The following is a 19,779-nucleotide window of genomic DNA, read 5'->3' on the forward strand; positions in this document are numbered from 1 at the left end:
GTATTTTGTCTTTTCTGAAGACAGAAGGTTTGTAAAAAAGAACTCACTGACTTACTCTGACCATCAAGGAATTACCACATGAAATATCTTAGACTGAGTTGATATGCCTTTTCTCTGCAGGCAGGTTTGAATTTAGTGTTCTTACCTGAAGAGGTGCTGCCTATCTTATGTGTCTTGAAGTACCAGTGCCCATGTGAAGTGTTATATTATAGGCTGGACAGTGTTACTTTAAGTTAAGCTCTACCTCCTTTCATGTTATTGTTGTCTTTTTAGGGGTTTTGTTGTTTTTTGTTTTACCTTGCTTTACATATCCTATATTAGAAGTAATTCAGTTTAGATTGGTTGCAGAAAATAGGATTTCTCTGTCACCCTCAATTTATTTCCTTTATGTTTCCAAACTACTCTGGTTCTTTTGTAATGTCTGTAATTTTTATGAGATTTAATGGTCCCGTAGTCTAGTAGTGTTTATCTTAATCATTTTAATGTTATTATTTTTACCTGACAGGCTTACCTTCAACAGACTCAAGAACTGGTTTTACTTGAAACCATAATGCTACAAACCCTAGGTATGTATTTATGTCAGATACTGTTTTTATGTGTGCTCTACAGTACAGTATTCTAAAGATGGAATAATTTTATCATTGAAGACAGTGTCGTTTTAAAACAAGGTATGGGACCAGAATGGTATTGCCTGGTTATTAGGAAACCATTTTTTAAAAAATTTCATTTGGCATAATTAATTGAATGGTAAACATAGTTTTCATTGTGAAAGATTGCATATGATTATAGTGTGTGCAAATATTCTTAGAGTCAGTATTTAATGAATTTATCACACTTTTAATGTGACACAGTTATTTAAACGTTGATCATCCTTTTCTAAAAGTTATATCGTCTGCAAGTTTTGTGCAATTTAAGTGATTGCTAAAGATCATTCTAATCTTTCACTTTATCATTTTGGAAATTGAGACCTAAGAAATTTTGTCTTGTGCGAAGTCATAGATTACTTCAAGAAGAACTTAGCAATGTGTGATGGGAGTAACATGGCCTTTATGGAGATCTTGGTTTAAAAATCTGTAGCCCTGGGAATCCCTGGGTGGCGCAGCGGTTTAGCGCCTGCCTTTGGCCCAGGGCGTGATCCTGGAGACCGGGGATCGAATCCCACGTCAGGCTCCCGGTGCATGGAGCCTGCTTCTCCCTCTGCCTATGTCTCTGCCCCGCCCCCCCCCCCCCCCCCCCCCCCCCCCCCGTCTCTCTCTCTCTCTCTGTGTGTGTGACTATAAAAAAAAAAAAAAAAAAAAAATCTGTAGCCCTTTGACTTGCTTTGTAAAATTCAGCAAAGTTGTTTTACCTTTCATACCTCCATTCTGTATATGTCTGCCTTAACATTGTGAAGTTGAAGATATGAGTATAAATAACATGTACCACATAGTGTATGCATTAGAAGTAACCATTATTCACTATGGTAGTTATTTATTACTCCATTCCTAGTCGTTGAAGAGAGGTGTGATATTCATAGCCTCCCATCATGACATACTTTTTTTATTTTTTAAAAAAGTAGCTTGCTTGATGTTTTTATAGTATAAAAAGATATAAAAATAGAAGTAGGGGTCTTGTTCTCCGAATCTAATGATTTAGCATGTTACTGCATTTATTATATAAAATTCTATGAATATGAAATTTAGATAGGAAAACAAACCATGAGAGACTCCTAACCCTGGGAAACAAACAAAAGGTTGCAGAAGGGGAGGTGGTCTGGGGGTTGGGGTATCTGGGTGATGGGCACTAAGGAGGGCACTTGACGGGATGAGCACTGGGTGTTATACTATGTGTTGGCAAATCGAACTCAATGAAAACAAAAACAACAACAAATTGAAATTTAGAAAGATTTGCGTAATAAAGGTTAAAAGGAAATTAGATTATTTTAAGGGAAATGATAGAATTTATAAGATATACTTCTCTGGTTTTGATTAAAGTGTGATTTTGCAGGTTTAATTACAGTAGAAATATAAATAGATCACACAACAATTTTAAAAATCTACATTACCCCTTTGTTAGGATGTTATTCATTTACTACTGCTGAAGACACTAGGTGTGACCTCCACTTTTTTAAAAAAAGGAAAAACCCTGCCCTACCTAACGGTTGATTAGACATTGAAAGCTCTTTCAACATTTTATCTTTGGTTTTAAAAACAGTGATTTAAAGAATCTTGAGGCCACAGGTTCTTTTATTTTATTTTAAAGATTTTATTTTTATGAGAGAGAGAGGCAGAGGGAGAAACAGGCTCCATGCAGGTGTAGCCCAGTGCAGAACTCAATCCCAGGACTCTGGGATCATGCCCTGGGCCAAAGGCAGAAAGATGCTCAACTGTTAAGCCACCCAGGCATCCCGATTCATTTGTTTTAATAACTTATATTATCAGTGAAATGTAGTTATAATCTAACTGGTTGGAACCCTTTCATCTACGGCATACTAAATACTAAGAAAATAAGAGGACTATAAACATTTAAAAGGTCTTTTTTTTTTTTTTTTTTTTAAGATCTATTTATTTATTTGTTCATGAGAGACCCAGGCAGAGGGAGAAGCAGGCTCCCTGCTGGAGCCTGATGTGGGACTCGATCCCGGAACTCTAGGATCACGGCCTGAGTCGAAGGCAGACGCTCAACTGCTGAGGCATCCCAAAAGGCCTTTTCTCCCACTATAGCTCAGGGATCATATTTATGAGAATACTCTGTTCACATCTTCTGAAAGAGTTGGAATACATTTTACAAATATGTTACATAGTTGAATTATTTGCATAATAGTTGTAATTTCCATAATTTTCGTTTGTTTTTAACCTTAGGGTAATCTCAAACTCAGAATTTTTAATAAGTATTCCCCCAATCTATAAATAAGTGTTACCAATTTTCATTAAATGGAACATTGTTTCTGAGAAATTATTTCTTGTCATTGAAAGTATAATGAGCATTATCAGTGACAAAAAATAACTTTGTCTTTGGATCTTTTTAATAATGAACAGTATATTACACATTTATGGTTGTGCTGATGAATGACATTTCTCAGGCAAGTATTGTAGTGTGGTAAGTGATTGGGAAAAAAGTGCTTTTCATTTCAGGTTTTGAGATCACCATTGAACATCCACACACAGATGTGGTGAAATGTACCCAGTTAGTAAGAGGTAAGTGATCTTTGAAACTTCTAAATTAAGTACTAATGCTTTTTATTGTCTATAGTTGATTTGAATGAGTTTTATTAAAATAGGAGAAATGTTTTGAAACAACATCTTTTGGTGTTCTCCATCTACCTATTCATCTACTTCTGTATGTGGTTCTACCTGGTGAATTAGCTTCCTTTAAACTTACAGGAGAAAAATAAATAAACTTACAGGAGAATTTCTGTTCACTAAAAATTGGAGGGCTTCCAAATATTAAGACTTTATCCTACCTCCCCATTGGGCTAAGCCATTCTCATTTCATTTAATATTTAAGAAGTTGGCCATCAATATATACATGCAGAAAATTTCTGGTCTATCTCAAACTTTCATTGACTTCTAAACAATGATTATAATTTAAGAATTTGGAGGCCACCCTCAGATTTTCAGATAAAAATTGTCTTAGCAGATTTGCCATTTTGGAAATATTTTCCCCATATTCATTTGAACAAAATTGACTTAATGCATTTTTCAAAGTTCTTTAGCATTACTGAAAATAATTTCCTTTGTGTGTGTAATAGGGAAATAGTATGCTACAGACAGCATGTGATGTGCCTATTAAACCTTTTAAAACAGGAGTAGGAACTTTTTGTATTGTTTGCTTTACTGTTTATAAAGCATGTGGTACACATTTTTCTACTCTTGTTAATGAATCCTATGTATCTGTTCTTGTATCCCTAGAAATATTCTTTAAGTAGTTGCATGTTGTTACACTACTTCTACTTTGCTGTTTCCCATTTGAAGTGTTAATGTACTAAGAAGAAACGCTTGGAACCTTCATTGTGCCTTTTTCTGTTACTTTTTGAAAATGAGATTCTGCAATTTCATTCTTTTACCCCCAGACTTCTTTAGGTTTATTCTAAACAAAATGGGTAAGACTAATAAGGGCTTTGCTTTGTTTTTTTAGTGTTTATCTGAATATTTTAAGTTTATTTATTCATTTTAAATTGAATTCATATGTTAATGGCTATATTTAAAACAAATCTGTTGTCACAATGTCGTTGTTAAGAACTGGACTTCTAAAAAAAAAAAGAACTGGACTTCTGAAAGTCCAGTTGATTCTAATAGCTAGTACATGATCCAAATAGCTAGTACATGTTATGACTCATAGAACATAATTAATTATGGTTCCTGTAGTTCATGGTTATCAGAATATAATTTAGAGCTTATTTTTATCCCCAGAATTACCGTGTAGTATAGAATTATGTAGGTAACTAGTGTATCTGTTTGAATTAAGAAGGAAAAGTTAGAGTAGTTTTCCTGTAAACTTGAAAGAATAAGCTGTTTGGTCAGAATAATGAGGAGTCCATGTAACTTTCCTTTAAGCCTAATGAAAAAAAGATAGAAAAAAGATATTTTTATAGGTTAAAATAAATATATATATATATGTACTTTGAGATGAAAGTGGATTTTCAGATTAATATCATTGTGAAATTTGAGTCATCCTTAAAGATCCTTAATCAGAATTCAGTAGCTTTTTTTGCATGTTCCCCTATATCTAAAGCTAGAGACATCAAGTTCATTCATTTGCAAAGTTGGATAGTAAGTTTTTTAAAAACTCACAAAAACTAGAAATTTGAGGTTTTATCCAAAGCAGAACATTTAAATCTTAATTTTTTGTTCTTAATGGTTAAAATGTGACCGATTCTTAAATTTTAGTGCAAATCTTACATATGTTTAACTTCCATTTTGTCTGACTAACATTTCAGGTAACTATAGTTTACATCTCACTCCATTTAAAAACATTCTTTCATGTTTGGTGTCTGTTTTTCTTTGCTCTGTTAAAATTTTCAGCTAACAAAAGAACATTTTTCCTACATTCTTCCTCTATTGCACACTGTTGATAGGTTATTAAATTTAGATATATTCTGAGGTGAAAACTGCTATGGCAATTTAAAATTATTTTTACTTCCTTCTCTACATATTTTGATTCTTTGGGGATATGGGGGTGGTAAATGGTTTGGTTTCTTTAAAATTCTTCTCCCCCTGTCCCACCCCCTCTGGAGATGAGAAAGTCAATATTATGCTACTTTGCTGCAGAATTGGCTAATGTCATTTTACAGGGACCTTTCATTTCTGTGATTTCTCCTTCCCTCCCCACCAGGAAAGAATGCCATACATAAGTCACACTGCCTCCAAGACATCTGATGCTTTGACACTCTTCCTTAGCACAACTCTGCTAAGCCCAAATCCCTTTTGTATCCCTTATGTTGGTGATCCACAAGGGGCAGCAGGGATTACAGGTGCCATGAAAAAAATAGGCCTGTTAGAGAGGGGTGAGTTGAGGTAAACTGATCCTAGGTGAGCAGAGGGATAAGGTACATCAATGATTATGAATGTAATTGGGGGAAAAGGGGAAATTATAGCACCAGAATCCCTATCGGGAAGAATACGATATAGATAAAGTGAGTGGGGTACTGTTTTCAATTTCAATGTCTTAAAAGCTAGTTAAAATTTGCTTTTCCTTTGGGGACCATGCTGAAGCATCCTGATTCCCTAGAGTACTTATATCTTTTCTAAAGTTGACAATTGGATTCTATAAAAAATATATATTCAGTGTAGTTTTCTATATCTATACCCTTAAGATGTTTCTAGGTTGTTTATTCCTTGTTGTTGCTTAGTAGCATGAAAAACTGGGCAGTTTGTGCTCTCTTGAGTTTGGGGGGTGGGGGTTTGTTTTGTTTTCTTTTCTTTGGATGGAAGTACTTAAGCCAACTTAAATATGATGACTGAGGATTAAGTCTGGCAGGCAACTCTTTGTATTTTGTATTAGACTTCAAAATCTTTTCTTCTTCTTCTTCTTCTTTTTTTTTTTTTTTAAATCCAGGAGAATGCTTTATTGCAACTTTTAGCTGACTAGATGCTTAACTTAGTAACAAGTTTAGCCCTTGTAACTGGCTAGCTAAAAGCAAATCGGCTTGTTTCTCAGATCTTTGGGGGATAGCAAGAAACATTTGAGTGAATGTTGTTGAAGATTTTCAGTAGTATAGAAAATGATGGCGCTCTTGTGATATTTGTAAGTAGTAAGTAAAATTTACTTTTTGTGTACAAAACTTTGAAGTTTTTGTTGTGTTGAGAACTTTTTGATGGTAGCACAATAAAGCTGATAGTATTGTCTTCGTTTTTTTTTTCTTTTCTTACAGCAAGCAAGGATTTGGCACAGACATCCTATTTCATGGCTACCAACAGGTTGTTATCCTGACCCTCTTTGTTGCACTGTTGTAGCACACTATAGCTTCCTTTAATGCAGGGCCCCCTCAATGTGTCTCTTACCCTTGTTGCAACAGGAGACTGGACCATCTACTGTGGTGGTACCTTCCTGTCTGCTTTGCGGTGTATTGTACAAGGGACTTTTGGCACAGAGGGGTTAAATGCACATTGTGAAGTGTAGTGGTGCTTTCTGATGACATATTCTCGATTTGTGAGTGCATAAGTCTAAAATTGGTAGCCTGAATAGCAGCTAAAGATTACAAAGAGCTAAACTTAACGTAGAAATTCGAGCAACTTGGTAAGTATAAAGCTATTTCTAGTTTACAATTATAGTTAAATGACAATATTTTTTAAAATTTCACATTGATCCAATCTTAACTTTAAAATAATCATTAAAGTATCTTTTAATAAATAAAATTTATATAACTTGGGTTGTTTTTCCAGATAATGCCCAGATAATACTAGTTGTAAATCAGAAGTAGCCAAGTCCTGTCAGTGCCTAGATTTGCATAAGTACAATTTTTACTTTAAAAAAACTTACTTCCTTTTCAGTTTACATAAAGAAAAAATGGTGTGGGTTTGCAGTTGATAAACATTTTCATCAATTCTGAGCAGAAATGAAAGAATAACTTTTTTAAAGCCTTTAATATCTAATACATAATTCTGTTCTGGGTTAATTATATTAATGCCATAAATTTGTTTTTTTAATGGGTCATTCGGGAGGAGGGGACCAAACTAGCATTGTGTGGTCCTCAATTTCTTGTGACACTGTTAAGTTTTATGTAAAACATTGGATTGGCAAATGCCAATATATTTTCTTAGGTATATGTTGTTGGAATTTAATCTCTATCCCTAGAAATTTTGAACAACAAAAAAGAAAGTACTAAATATAAAACATTGGTTAGAAAAGGCTAGTTGTCACATGTTAGTGCCCAGTTTGGGGCATATAATAGGAGAAAGATAGCATTCTTCTAGTGTATGGCAGCATTGGGCCTTGCAGCTCTTCACCAAAAGGTAAGTTTTCTCTGTGGCTTCGCCAAAAAGGAGACAGAGGTTTATATAGATCAGGGTTAGATTCTCTTTGACTTGAGAACTATGTTACCTCACATCAGATGGTAGGATTCCTGATTCTTACTTGATTCTATAATGTGATGTTGAAATTACTTTGTCAGTTTTACAGTCTTATGCTTTTTCTTTACTCTTTTGCCATGGCATTACATAAGAAACAAAAAGACTACAAAAAATTAAAATGTTATACTTGTTTATGCTGATTATTGAAAATATACTGTCTTCCCCTCCTTTTATAAAAAAGTAAACTCATTCAAAATTTAGAAATATTAATGTATTAACAGTAATAAGATATTACTATAATGCTCTTGGGGAGTCAGACAGAATATGGATAATGTTCATAATTTATGTAGGTTTTTAGTATTAACATTTTATAACTCTAGTGCTAGTTTTTAGTTTAATAAAATAAGGTTTTGTACTCTAGACTTATAGAAAAAACCTCTGTTTTTGCTTTAATCTTACTGGGAAATATTTTTCTTTGTTTTACATATTTGAATTACTATGGTTCTTCGTTTTCAAACCTGCTCTACAACAGTCTGCACCTTACCACCTTCTGTCTTCAGTACAAACCAACAGTGATAGCATGTGTATGTATTCATTTGGCTTGCAAATGGTCCAATTGGGAGATTCCTGTGTCAACTGATGGAAAACATTGGTGGGAATATGTGGATCCTACGGTTACTCTAGAATTACTAGATGGTAAGTAGCTAAAAAAATCTCTTTACGTTGAAAACATTTTTTATTATGGAAAAATTCTGCCTACTTTTGTATGGGTTTGAAAAAGAGTGAATCCTTCTAGGCTTATACTTAAGTGAACAATTACCAATTCTGGCCACTCCAATGTCTCCCCTTCTGGAACTCTTTAGTTATTTTGATATTAATCCCAGGTATCTCTTCAACTATTAATATTTCATTTTGTGTTTCAAGAGTTAAGAGAAAGCATAATTACATGGTCAAATGAATAGGATAAAAATAAGGATTTGTTAGCCTAAACGAAGAAAACAAAACTTGAAAAAAATAAATAATTAAAAACTTGAACATATTTTAACCACCAATGAACATCAAAGCTCTTTCAGGGTTTTTAAAATATATATATATATGATTTATAATGGTATAGGTTGGTAGTACAAGAATCTCAAAGTCGGTTATAACTTGTAGTACATGTGAAGCATTGAAATAAAGGTATCTCAGGGTAATATTCCTTGCTCTGTAGTCCCACTGTAGTGACGTATGTCATTGTTGCCTTGCATTAAGTATGAATTGACAAAATCAGCATACAAATTCTATAAATTGTGAACTTGGAATTGAGTCTCCAAATAAGAAATTTCTCTCTCTGGTAAGATATAAGAGAAGCTGACCAGAGGTAGAGATTCTTGAGGAGTAAGACATTTTATTTAGCCAAGTACGTAGATTTCAGAAAGGGAAATAGATTGCACTTCTTACCAAAAATACACTTAAACTGGTATGTTAGGTTTCAGCTTATTTTTGTGGACTTTCGCTTAACTTCTGTTGCAAAATTGAAGCTAATGGGAAAATAGGATTTATATCTGTTGCTACTGAGGACGTCTTCTACATAGAGACCCTTCTAGGTTTCATATGTGATCTTCTAGTAAAATCTCAACATGTTTCTGTAACCTAGATGTTTCTTTTCTGTGAAGGGCCAAGTAGTAAGTTTTTCAGGATTTATGAGCCCTTCTGTCTATGCCAGCTATACAACTCAGCCACTGTAGCTAGAAAGAAAGCAGCCATAGGCAGTCTGTAAATGAATGGGTATGACTGGGTTCCAATAAAACTTTGTTTACAGACACAAGGTACAGGTCATAATTGCAGTGGTTTGTCTACATTTCTGGTAAAATATGCTTCCTTTGTAGATCTCTTGATTTTCAGGGGTTTTTCCCTTGAAAAATTTCTTGCAGAGTATCTCATGCTATATTACTGCCACATGATTATGTTCTTTTTCTTACATTGCCAGAGGTTTTTTTATAGTTTAACAAGAGAGAAGGAAATTTTCAACGAGTTGAAAATGGCGTCTTCTAAAAGCCATTGGGGGCTATTTTTCTTTTGACTTGAAAATTAGGTTATCTATGCCACCATCTTACTTCAGCAGTTAACAGATAAGATAAAGTAGGTATAATCTGAATAAAAATAGTTTATGTACTTGATCCTAAAACAAAGTTCACAAAAAGCAAGTAATCTGCCTCTTAACAGTGCTTTTAAATTATATCTAAAGTTTTTTTTTGACACAGCAGGGGCCATTTAAATGATCCTTCTGCTTCCATTCTGAAAAGGCTCCAGTTTGTTATTCATTTGAAGAGCCATTGAGTAGGAATCTAGGACATTTAAGACATTGACAATTTCAGCATCTCATAAAGCAGTCTTTCTCTGTGTTTTGGTCACCAAAAAAAAAGAAAAAAAGTAACAGTTGAAGATATATCTGAATTTCAGCCTGGTGTTTAAGCATCAGTGTTCACTAAAATAATTCATTTAATGACTGTTGTAGAAACAGCATTGGCTTGGACTTGGCCTATCTGTAACGTTTGCTGTTGTTGTTTTGCAGTTATAATTTTGTTTTGCAGTTATAATTTTTTTCATAATTTATGATACAACAAACCTTCGTGTGTTTTTGCATTTTGAATTTTTTTTCTGTATCCTAACTTTGAGGGGGGAAAAAAGTCTCTGTTTTAAGCATCATACTGTGATTTTTGTGCACATTACTAATATATTAGTGATTATTTGACAGATTCTTTTGATCCTCCACTATAAAATTCAGTAAGAAAATAAAAACAAAACTTATATTTTGTGCCTGCTATATAGGCAAGTTTTGGACCGGAAACTATCTACATTTAATCTTTGACAACCAAGCTGTTAAATCAAAATAATTTCTTGTTAATTTTGGATTCCAAAGTATTCTGTATCTGCTAGATTTGTGTCTAAAGTATAGAAAGGTGGGAATTTTTCAAATTAGGAAATACAGTAGTCCAGGCATTAGATTGTTTTCAAACTGGATGTAAAAGTTAATGAATGTTGAGCAAGTTTTAATTGTCACAGCTTATGAACGTAAGTGCCGAGTTTTTGCATATTTTTTGCTTCAAGAAAAATTCTGTATTGTCTGAATTTCCATTATCAATCTTAGCATGTTTGCCTAGAATAGTTTACAGAGAAGCTTACTATGTGTACTAAAAATAATAAATCTATGTAGCCTCTATGGAATTTGCATTAATATTACATGATACTGTATGTTCATTTGACTGGTATGTTTGTTTGTCTTGAGTGGTCAGTAGCTTTATTAATGGCACTATTTTAAGGTAGGAAAGTAGAATTCATCATAACCATACCACCTTGGAAAAGTAAGTCATCCCCATCCTAAATTTAAGGGAAAAAATGAGTTAAAAATATATGACCAAGGGTGGTTTTACTAATATGTTAATGGTAATAATTACTAAGAGGCTATGGGTATAGGTGGAGGAATTTTTGTTTAGCTTTGAAATAATTTTAAACTTAAATTACAAGATAGTACAGTTTTATACCTTTTACTGGTTTTTCTGTGAACATCTTACATATGACTATCAAAACCAAGAAATTAACATTGGTACAATACTATTACCCAAACTACAGGTTTTATTTGATGTCCTCAGTTTTTCTATTCTGGGATCCCGTGTTGCATTTGCTTGACAAGCCCCTTAAATCTCCTCCAATTTTTTTTTTTTTTTAAGATTTTATTTATTCATGACAGACACACACAGAAAGAGAGAGGCAGAGAAACAGGCTGAGGGAGAAGCAGGCTCCATGCAGGAAGCCTGACGTGGGACTCGATCCTGAGACTCCAGGATCACGCCCTGGGCTGAAGGTAGACACTAAACCGCTGAGCCACCGGGGCTGCCCCCAAATCTCCTCCAAATTATACCGATTTTTCTATCTTTTATATTCTTTTATGACCTTGACACTTTGGAAAATAAAATAATGGTCACTTATTTTATAGAATGTTCCTCAATTGGGGTTTAATGTTTCTCAATATTAGATTGAAATTATGCATTTTTGGCAAGAATACCACAGAAATGGGAAACAGGGTGCACCTGGGTGGCTCAGTGGTTGAGTGTCTATCTTGAGCTCAGATCGGGATCCCAGGATCCTGGGATCAAGTCCCATATCAGGCTCCTTGGGAGGGAGCCTGCTTCTCCCTCTGCCTATGTCTCTGCCTCTCTCTGTGTCTCTGGTGAATAAATAAATAAAATCTTTTAAAAAGAGAAAGAAATGGGAAATGGGTTATACCTTACTCTGTAAGGTATCTTATCGGGGGGTATACCATATATCAAGGGGTTTGCTTTTCAAGGAGTAGGTCTTATTACTGGTAATGATAACTATGATTACTTGGTTAAGGTGATATCTGCTGGGTTTTTCCATTGTAAAGTTACTATTCTTCTCTTTGTAATTAAATATCTTGAGGAAGGTATTTTAGGGTTATACAAATATCTTATTTTTCTCAAACTTTTGTCCATTAATTTTAAAGAATCTCTTGATGGATCTTGCCTGCAATAATTATTACTATAATGTTGACCAAATGATTTTCAATTAGGAGGGAATCTTTTAATGCTACCAAATTTTCCAGAAATTCTGAGTAAGCATGGGGGTGGAGGGAAAGAGAAATTATTTTTTTTAAGGATTCATCTTTGTAAATAGCAGTTCAGATCCCTGTCGACTTCTTTATTTGCTGAAAGTTGAATTAGAAAAATGACAGTGAAGTACATGAACTCATAAGGCCCCTTTTTAATATTGCCCACTTGAGAGAAATATAAATTCTAAAGACACCTTCTAAGTTTTAAATTTAAATTTTATTTTTAGAGCTAACACATGAGTTTCTACAAATATTGGAGAAAACACCTAGTAGGTTGAAGAGGATTCGAAACTGGAGGGTAAGAGAATTGGCAGGGTTTTAATAGAATATCAGTGTGTTGCTTATCTAACAGTTACATAGCTAACCAGTTTTAATTTTTTGGTTAAATGTTCTTATTTCCTAAATGATTACAGTGTACATAAGCTGCATACACTCAGAGTTTATTCAACTTCTATGTCCAGTGGACTTTGTTAAGTACTTTATAAATTTTTTGTTTAATTCTCACAATGATTATAATGAAAATATTCTCTTTTATTTTTACAAATGGGCAAATTAAAGCCTAGACAAGTTAAATTACTTTCTCAAATGCTGGGCTTGGATTTAACCTTATCTAACTCTGAAACCAATGGTTTCCACCTTTTATAGCCGCCTTTTGTGCCTGTAAATAAGACATTCATTTACTGGCAGCATAAAGCCGTGAACCCCAGGTGTGATTTTTGTTTGCATATATTTAATACATAGAATTTATAAAGCAAGGAAATTTGTATTAAATTCCTTTGCTGTCATTGCTTCTTTTGTGTTTTATTTAAATAGGCTAATCAGGCGGCTAAGAAACCAAAAGTAGATGGACAAGTTTCAGAAACTCCACTTCTCGGTTCATCTTTGGTCCAGAATTCCATTTTAGTAGATAGTGTAACTGGTGTGCCTACAAACCCAAGTTTTCAGAAACCATCTACATCAGCATTCCCTGCACCAGTACCTCTAAATTCAGGAAATATCTCTGTTCAAGACAGCCATACATCTGATAATTTGTCAATGCTAGCAACAGGAATGCCAAGTACCTCCTACAGTTTGTCGTCACACCAAGAATGGCCTCAACATCAAGAATCAGCAAGGACAGAACAGATATATTCACAGAAGCAAGAGACATCTTTGTCTGGTAGCCAGTACAACATCAACTTCCAGCAGGGACCTTCTATATCACTGCATTCAGGATTACATCACAGACCTGACAAAATTTCTGATCATTCATCCATTAAGCAAGAATATACTCATAAAGCAGGGAGCAGTAAACACCATGGGCCAATTTCTGCTACTCCTGGAGTAATTCCTCAGAAAATGTCTTTAGATAAATATAGGGAAAAACGTAAGCTAGAAACTCTTGATCTGGATGTAAGGGATCATTATATAGCTGCCCAAGTAGAACAGCAACACAAACACGTGCAGTCACAGTCAGCCAGCAGCAGTTCTGTCACTTCTCCCATTAAAATGAAAATTCCCATCACAAATACTGAAAAACCTGAAAAATACATGGCGGATAAGAAGGAAAAGAGTGGATCACTGAAGTTACGGATTCCAATACCACCCACTGATAAGAGTGCTAGTAAAGAAGAACTGAAAATGAAAATAAAGGTTTCTTCCTCAGAAAGACACAGCTCTTCTGATGAGGGCAGTGGGAAGAGCAAGCATTCAAGTCCACATATTAGCAGAGACCATAAGGAGAAGCACAAGGACCATCCTTCCAACCGCCACCACCCCAGCAGTCACAAGCATTCCCACTCACATAGTGGCAGCAGCAGCGGTGGCAGTAAACACAGTGCTGATGGAATACCACCCACTGTTCTGAGGAGTCCTGTCGGCCTGAGCAGTGATGGCATTTCCTCTAGTTCCAGCTCTTCAAGGAAGAAGCTGCATGTCAATGATGCATCTCACAACCATCACTCCAAAATGAGCAAAAGTTCCAAAAGTTCAGGTAGTTCATCTAGTTCTTCCTCCTCTGTTAAGCAGTATATATCCTCTCACAACTCTGTTTTTAACCATCCCTTACCCCCTCCTCCCCCTGTCACATACCAGGTGGGCTACGGACATCTCAGCACCCTCGTGAAACTGGACAAGAAGCCAGTGGAGACCAACGGTCCTGATGTCAATCACGAGTACAGTACAAACAGCCAGCATATGGACTACAAAGACACATTCGACATGCTGGACTCGCTGTTAAGTGCCCAAGGAATGAACATGTAATCATTTGTTTAGGTCAATTTTTCCTTTACTTTTTTAATTTAAAAATTGTTAGAATGGAAAACTTCCTCCTGATCTGGCAGTGGTAACTGTTGCTGCCACTGCTTCAATATTTGTAAGTGCTGCTTTATTCTTCATTCTGAAAAGAAGAGATTATAGTAAACAAGTCTTTATCTCCACATATGATAGTGTTATAAATACTGTAAAAGCATGGAAGGTGCAAAACTCAGTATTTCTACAATTGCAGCTAAGAACATTAGGATGAATGGCTGGCTGCTTCTAGGAATATAAGATGCCTCAAGCATTCATTATTTATAATTTGAATACTGTAGCTATTTTTTGTTGTTGTTGCTTGGCTTTTGAATGGGTGTAAATTGTTTTCTTTTGTGTATTTATACTTGTATGTATGTATGATTTGCATGTTTCAATGATAAAGGGATAAAACAGTATACTGACAACTGTTTACAAGAAAGTGGAGAAAAATGTACATACATTTTTGTATGTTTAGATATTACCATAAATACTCAGGATTGGAGCTGCTTGTAAGTATAACAATATAACTTTATTTTATTTTGTCAGAGTCCATCACTAATCTAAAACAAAGGTGGCACTTTTTCATGTTAACCTTAAACTCTAGGCCTTACTGGAAGCCACTGAAGGGGGACACTTCACTACCGGATGGGTATGCAGTGCCACAGATGGTCATTTATTTACACTGTGAGGCACTGAACTTTGGCCTTCAGAGCTTCTGACCAGGTTGGCTGCTGAAATAGCCCCTAATTTTCTGAAGGCTTGAAGAGGAAAAAATAAAGTTTACATACTCTTGATGTGAAGTGCATTTGAAATGTTTGTTGGCTTGTTGCAGTACTATAAACACAGAGCTGTTAATAATGGTTATGTAGATTACTGTGATTTGAAAACTAAATCCACAAAAACTTATATAGTGAAGAATTAGTAAGTTTTTTTCTTAAATAAAGAACTTTAACACTACATATTTTAACAGTAAACAGGGATCGCTTTTCCTTTAGTGTTCAGAATGACACCATATTCTTAAACATACTCCTCCCCCAAAGTGTGTTTGTGTGTGATGCCATATTTCTTTTTCAGGTAAATGCAGTCTTCCTTATAGAAATGAAATTAAACCTGTTGCTCTCTCAGTTCTTTTATATTCTAACAATAAATAAAAAGAAAAGATAACTGACTGTGCATTGTACCTGTATTTATAGCTTATGGTTGTTATCAGGAAACTGAGAAAAAAGGGGTAGCCTCCAGGTAAACAAGCTGGTGGAGGTTTTACGTTTGTTTGCACATCTCAGTATATTCCTGTTGAGGTCAAGTTTGCACAGTCATCTAACTTCTGAACAAACAGTAGACTATGTTTAAAATTTGTCTTAAATACCAGTAATGTGGCTCCAGTTTATCAGCTAATCTTGAATTAATCTGTGGTAAATCTTTGAGCTGTTGAGTGTCTTTAGATGGGGTGAATTCAACTTTTGTTGAACTGAAAACTGTCTTAATTTTTTCCTCTATGTATATGAATTATTTTTGTTACAAAGCCACTGATATGTGCACAATTGTAATTTTACTCAAGTATGTTGCAGTTGTAAATATTAGAGAATTTAACCTCGTGCTCTTTTATTTAGCAATTACCTAATTTGCCAGTAGCTTTATAATTTTTTTTAAGATAATTGTTCATTATTTTGTCAATGTTATTTGAACTTAGGATACTAGGAGCCTCTTTCTAGGGACTTTGCCTAGCTAGCATGTCCTAACGTTTGTTCTTTGTCTTGCATAACTTTAGTAATCTTTGTCATTACATGTAACTTTGTTGCTCTGTATGGCATATTATTGTATCCATAAACATGGTAATTTTGATACAGTTATACTTTTACAGTGGTACATAATCCAAGGACTAGTATAGAATTAAGCTGAGTGCAAGATGAGGGCGGGAAGGGTTTTTGTTCTTGGTAATTTAGATGTGAAACCTCTAAGGAGCTATCATGTGAAACGACATAGGGTGGTCGTGCTACTGTATAATTGGGGATGATAATACCAGGAATTTTAATAAGATTTTGTAAAGAATATCCAAAAAAGTAGTGAACTTATTTTCAGTATGACATAGAAAACAATGTGAATATTTAAGGTCTGTGACTATACTTAAACTTCACTAAGAATTTGCAGAATTGTTTTGAGATGTGGGAATAAAGGTAATTTTGTTGAATCTTTATTGGTGCTAATGATGGACAGTTTAAAAGGTAGCTAGTATATATTGTTATGGGTCAGTACTTATTAGTACTTCCAAAATTGAATTTGAAATGCTATGTATTCACTTTTCACTCTGTAAATGTAATTCTTTACAATGACTTTATTTATTAAAGGGCAGCCAGTTGTAATTTGTACAGGATTGTGTGAGCTATTCAAACTCTTTAACCTCTGAACAGGATTATAGCTTCCAAAACCACCATGGGGTTGAATACGAAAATCCTTTTAAGTTTCATTTCCATTAAATGAAAACCCCTATTACTCATACTACCATTAATTTGCTTTCCCCATCTCATTTGCGTAAAATAGTTCATCAGCCTGGTCCCAATAGGCTCAACCAAAGAAAAAGACTCCAATGAATGGACATTATTACTGAGTCTTCTTGTAAGTAGCCATAAATAAACCAAAATAGTATCATCAGATTTAGATATGAAATTCCACATGTGCAAAGTACTGTTAAGGTGATTTACATTTTTGATGAGATTTTTTTAATATTTGAAATATTAAAAAGCATTATCTTTAAACATCCTTTAAAAGAGTGAGTCATTTTTCAGTTGTCTTTTCCCTAGATCATAGTTTTGTTACGTTTATGCAGAAGCACATTGCATAGAAAGGCTTTACTTCTACCTCTTTAATAGTTTTCCAATATCGAACTGTGCCCCTTAAATATTTGCCTTAGCTACTTAAGATATGTTTTCAGAACCAAAAAGCAAGAGTGTCTTTTCATTGACACATTTTTGGAGGCCTACTTTACCAAACTGATGGGATTATCCTTTAGTGATTACGACCTTACAAAATGTTCCAGTTTCTTTTTGTTGTTGAACCTGAGGTTCATTTCAAGGTGAATTACTTGACTTTGGGTTCATTTGTCTTTGAAAGCATTACAGGTGCATCTTGATCTTTCTCTGTGTGTGCAGATGCATTCTGGTTAGAGTTGTTGAGTCCAGGTTTCTACCATGGTACATCAGTGGTTTTTTGTGGAATATCATGAGAGGTGCTTGCATGACTTTGAACCAGCAGATTATAATTAGGTATAGAATACCTTATCTTTTTTGGTCTGTCTTCCTTGAACTTAAATGACTGGTCTACTTCAGAGAACCAAATTTTAAATGTTTTTGTTACTTACCAATTGCCTTTCCTAGCATTTTAAGCACATTTTTTGGTTATACTTGATAATTTAAGTTGCTGATTCTTATTCCTGAAACCAACCTTAGAAATAAACCACTGCGTGACTTGTGTACTGTAGAAGTATCTTGGGTTTGGTTAGATATTTTAGGGTATTTTGCATTTACTGTGGAAATATGTAAGGGTGGTGGTGGTTGTTTTTAACATGGTAGTAGCTCTAAAGGAAGACTTATATTCTCAAAATATCTCACCATTCCCAAATTTTATCTAAACAGTAAGCAGTTGTTTCTTGGCTATTTCTGTGCTTAAATTGCTAGGTGAGTTTTAAGATCTCTTTGCTGAGAAAAAATTGAGAGCTCTTGTGAAGAATTCTTGATTTAGCAGTCTTGCTCAAGAGGCTTTCTTGGGAGGCAATAGGGTTCACTAACTGCATTTATCCAGATGAAGGGTCAGTGAATCCCACATCCAGGAAACTTGCATTAACTGAGCTCACAGGATGATACTTATGTGTATTTGTGTGCCTTTGTATTTAAGATAGGCTGGTTTAGATGGGGATCTTTGTGTTGGAAAACAGCACATTCTCTCTCTGTCCTCCTAGGGTACAAGTTATGATACCGATGTATTAATTTGAGAATTCACAATTACGTTAATATCTGAAATTTGATTTCTGTAAGCCAAATAGAAGTTTGCTTATTTTGTAAGGGAAGTTTGCCTTTATAATATAGATGATCTTGCCAGTGGGTCTGGAATGCTCAGTATAATTTAAGTCTGATGCCACGCATCCATTTTTTATTCTACAGTGTCAATTTTGGCACAGCCAGCTTTTGCTTCTCTGACTCCTTTTTCTGTTCTATATAACTTACTAGTTTCTATTTTCACTTGACAGGTTCTTTAGAATAGGTTGATAAGCAAGATATACTGAAGGTTGTGTGGCTAGGAGTAATTCTGTTTTCATAAAGGTGAGTTAACCCATTCGCTGTGATCCTCTAATCCCAAAGGAAATTCTGAGGGCCAATTTCCTGTGTTTCCAACTTTTGGGAGGAAGCCTCGCTTAAAACTTGCCTAGTAGTTGGTTTGATTTGCCTGTTGTTTGTTAAGTAATGAGTACATTCTTTTAAGGTGTGTTTTTCAAGCAGCTTCACTTGGTTTGAAAAACTTCACATGTACTCATTTGTTGTCTGCAATGATTGGGATTTTATTTTCTGAATGTACCCCAAACCCCCAAGGACTATTGAATAAGGTATTTGCTGATAGAAAATCCAACAGGAATGTGTGTATGAGGCATCAATTCAATTAGTTATTGAATTTCAGCTCAGTATCTATTACAAGGAATAATTAATAAAATTTGTTGAAAATGTAAATCCAAGGCTCTATCATGTCTTGTTCATGTGAATCAGAAATAACTTTCAGTCCCTGGGAAATATGGGAAATAAGGTCTTAATGTAAGTTTCTCTTTCTGAGTAACTTCATAAATCATCAAGGAGTATGGCCTTTGAGTTCATTCAGATTGTTTGTATTCCAGTCTCAGACCCACCACTTAGTAGCTGATATCCTTGGGTGAATTACTTGACTTTGGGCCTTGATTTCCTTACCTACAAAATGTACCTATTTGTAGGGTTGTGAGGTTTAAGGTTTGGCCAATCAGGGAAGGATAAATAGAATAGATGGCATTGACGAGAATCTTAATAGATGTTGGAGGGAGGGGATCCCTGAGTGGTTCAGTGGTTCAGCGGCTTAGCGCCTGCCTTCAGCCCAGGGCCTGATCCCAGAGACCCAGGATCGAATCCCATGTCCGACTCCCTGCATGGAGCCTGCTTCTCCCTCTGCCTGTTGTCTCTGCCTCTCTCTGTCTCTCATGAATGAATACATGAATGAATAAATAAATAAACAAACAATCTTTTTTAAAAAATAGGTATTGGAGGGAGTGATGAAACCCAGTCCAGGTGCATTAAACTTGGGTGTGTATTAAACTGCATGCCTCCTGTTTCCAGAATTTAAGTTGTTCATTTTTATTCATGCTTTGGGATTTCCTTTGTTAAATTGTTGCATCGCCTC

At 34.9% G+C, this 19,779-nt stretch overlaps 1 protein-coding gene across 13 annotated transcripts in view; it reads left to right on the top strand.

The window, feature by feature from the left end:
- The window catches only part of CCNT2 (cyclin T2), a 44,446-nt gene extending 25,361 nt beyond the window's left edge, over positions 1 to 19,085 (top strand). For 7 of the 13 annotated variants that reach the window (XM_038565037.1, XM_038565038.1, XM_038565043.1 and 4 more), the window contains 6 exons: positions 506 to 566; positions 3,114 to 3,176; positions 6,353 to 6,398; positions 8,023 to 8,186; positions 12,327 to 12,397; positions 12,913 to 19,085. In XM_038565037.1, the coding sequence (XP_038420965.1) occupies positions 506 to 566; positions 3,114 to 3,176; positions 6,353 to 6,398; positions 8,023 to 8,186; positions 12,327 to 12,397; positions 12,913 to 14,340 (1,833 nt within the window). In that variant the 3' untranslated portion in view covers positions 14,341 to 19,085. Of the gene's footprint in view, positions 1 to 505; positions 567 to 3,113; positions 3,177 to 3,941; positions 4,082 to 6,132; positions 6,233 to 6,352; positions 6,718 to 8,022; positions 8,187 to 12,326; positions 12,398 to 12,912 lie in introns of those variants that run through there. The other 6 variants (XM_038565039.1, XM_038565040.1, XM_038565045.1 and 3 more) reach the window with 5 other exon arrangements.
- Positions 19,086 to 19,779: the final 694 nt, after the last annotated feature.

The sequence above is a fragment of the Canis lupus genome, chromosome 19 (genome assembly GCF_011100685.1).
Source record: "Canis lupus familiaris isolate Mischka breed German Shepherd chromosome 19, alternate assembly UU_Cfam_GSD_1.0, whole genome shotgun sequence".
Lineage (NCBI taxonomy): Eukaryota > Metazoa > Chordata > Mammalia > Carnivora > Canidae > Canis > Canis lupus.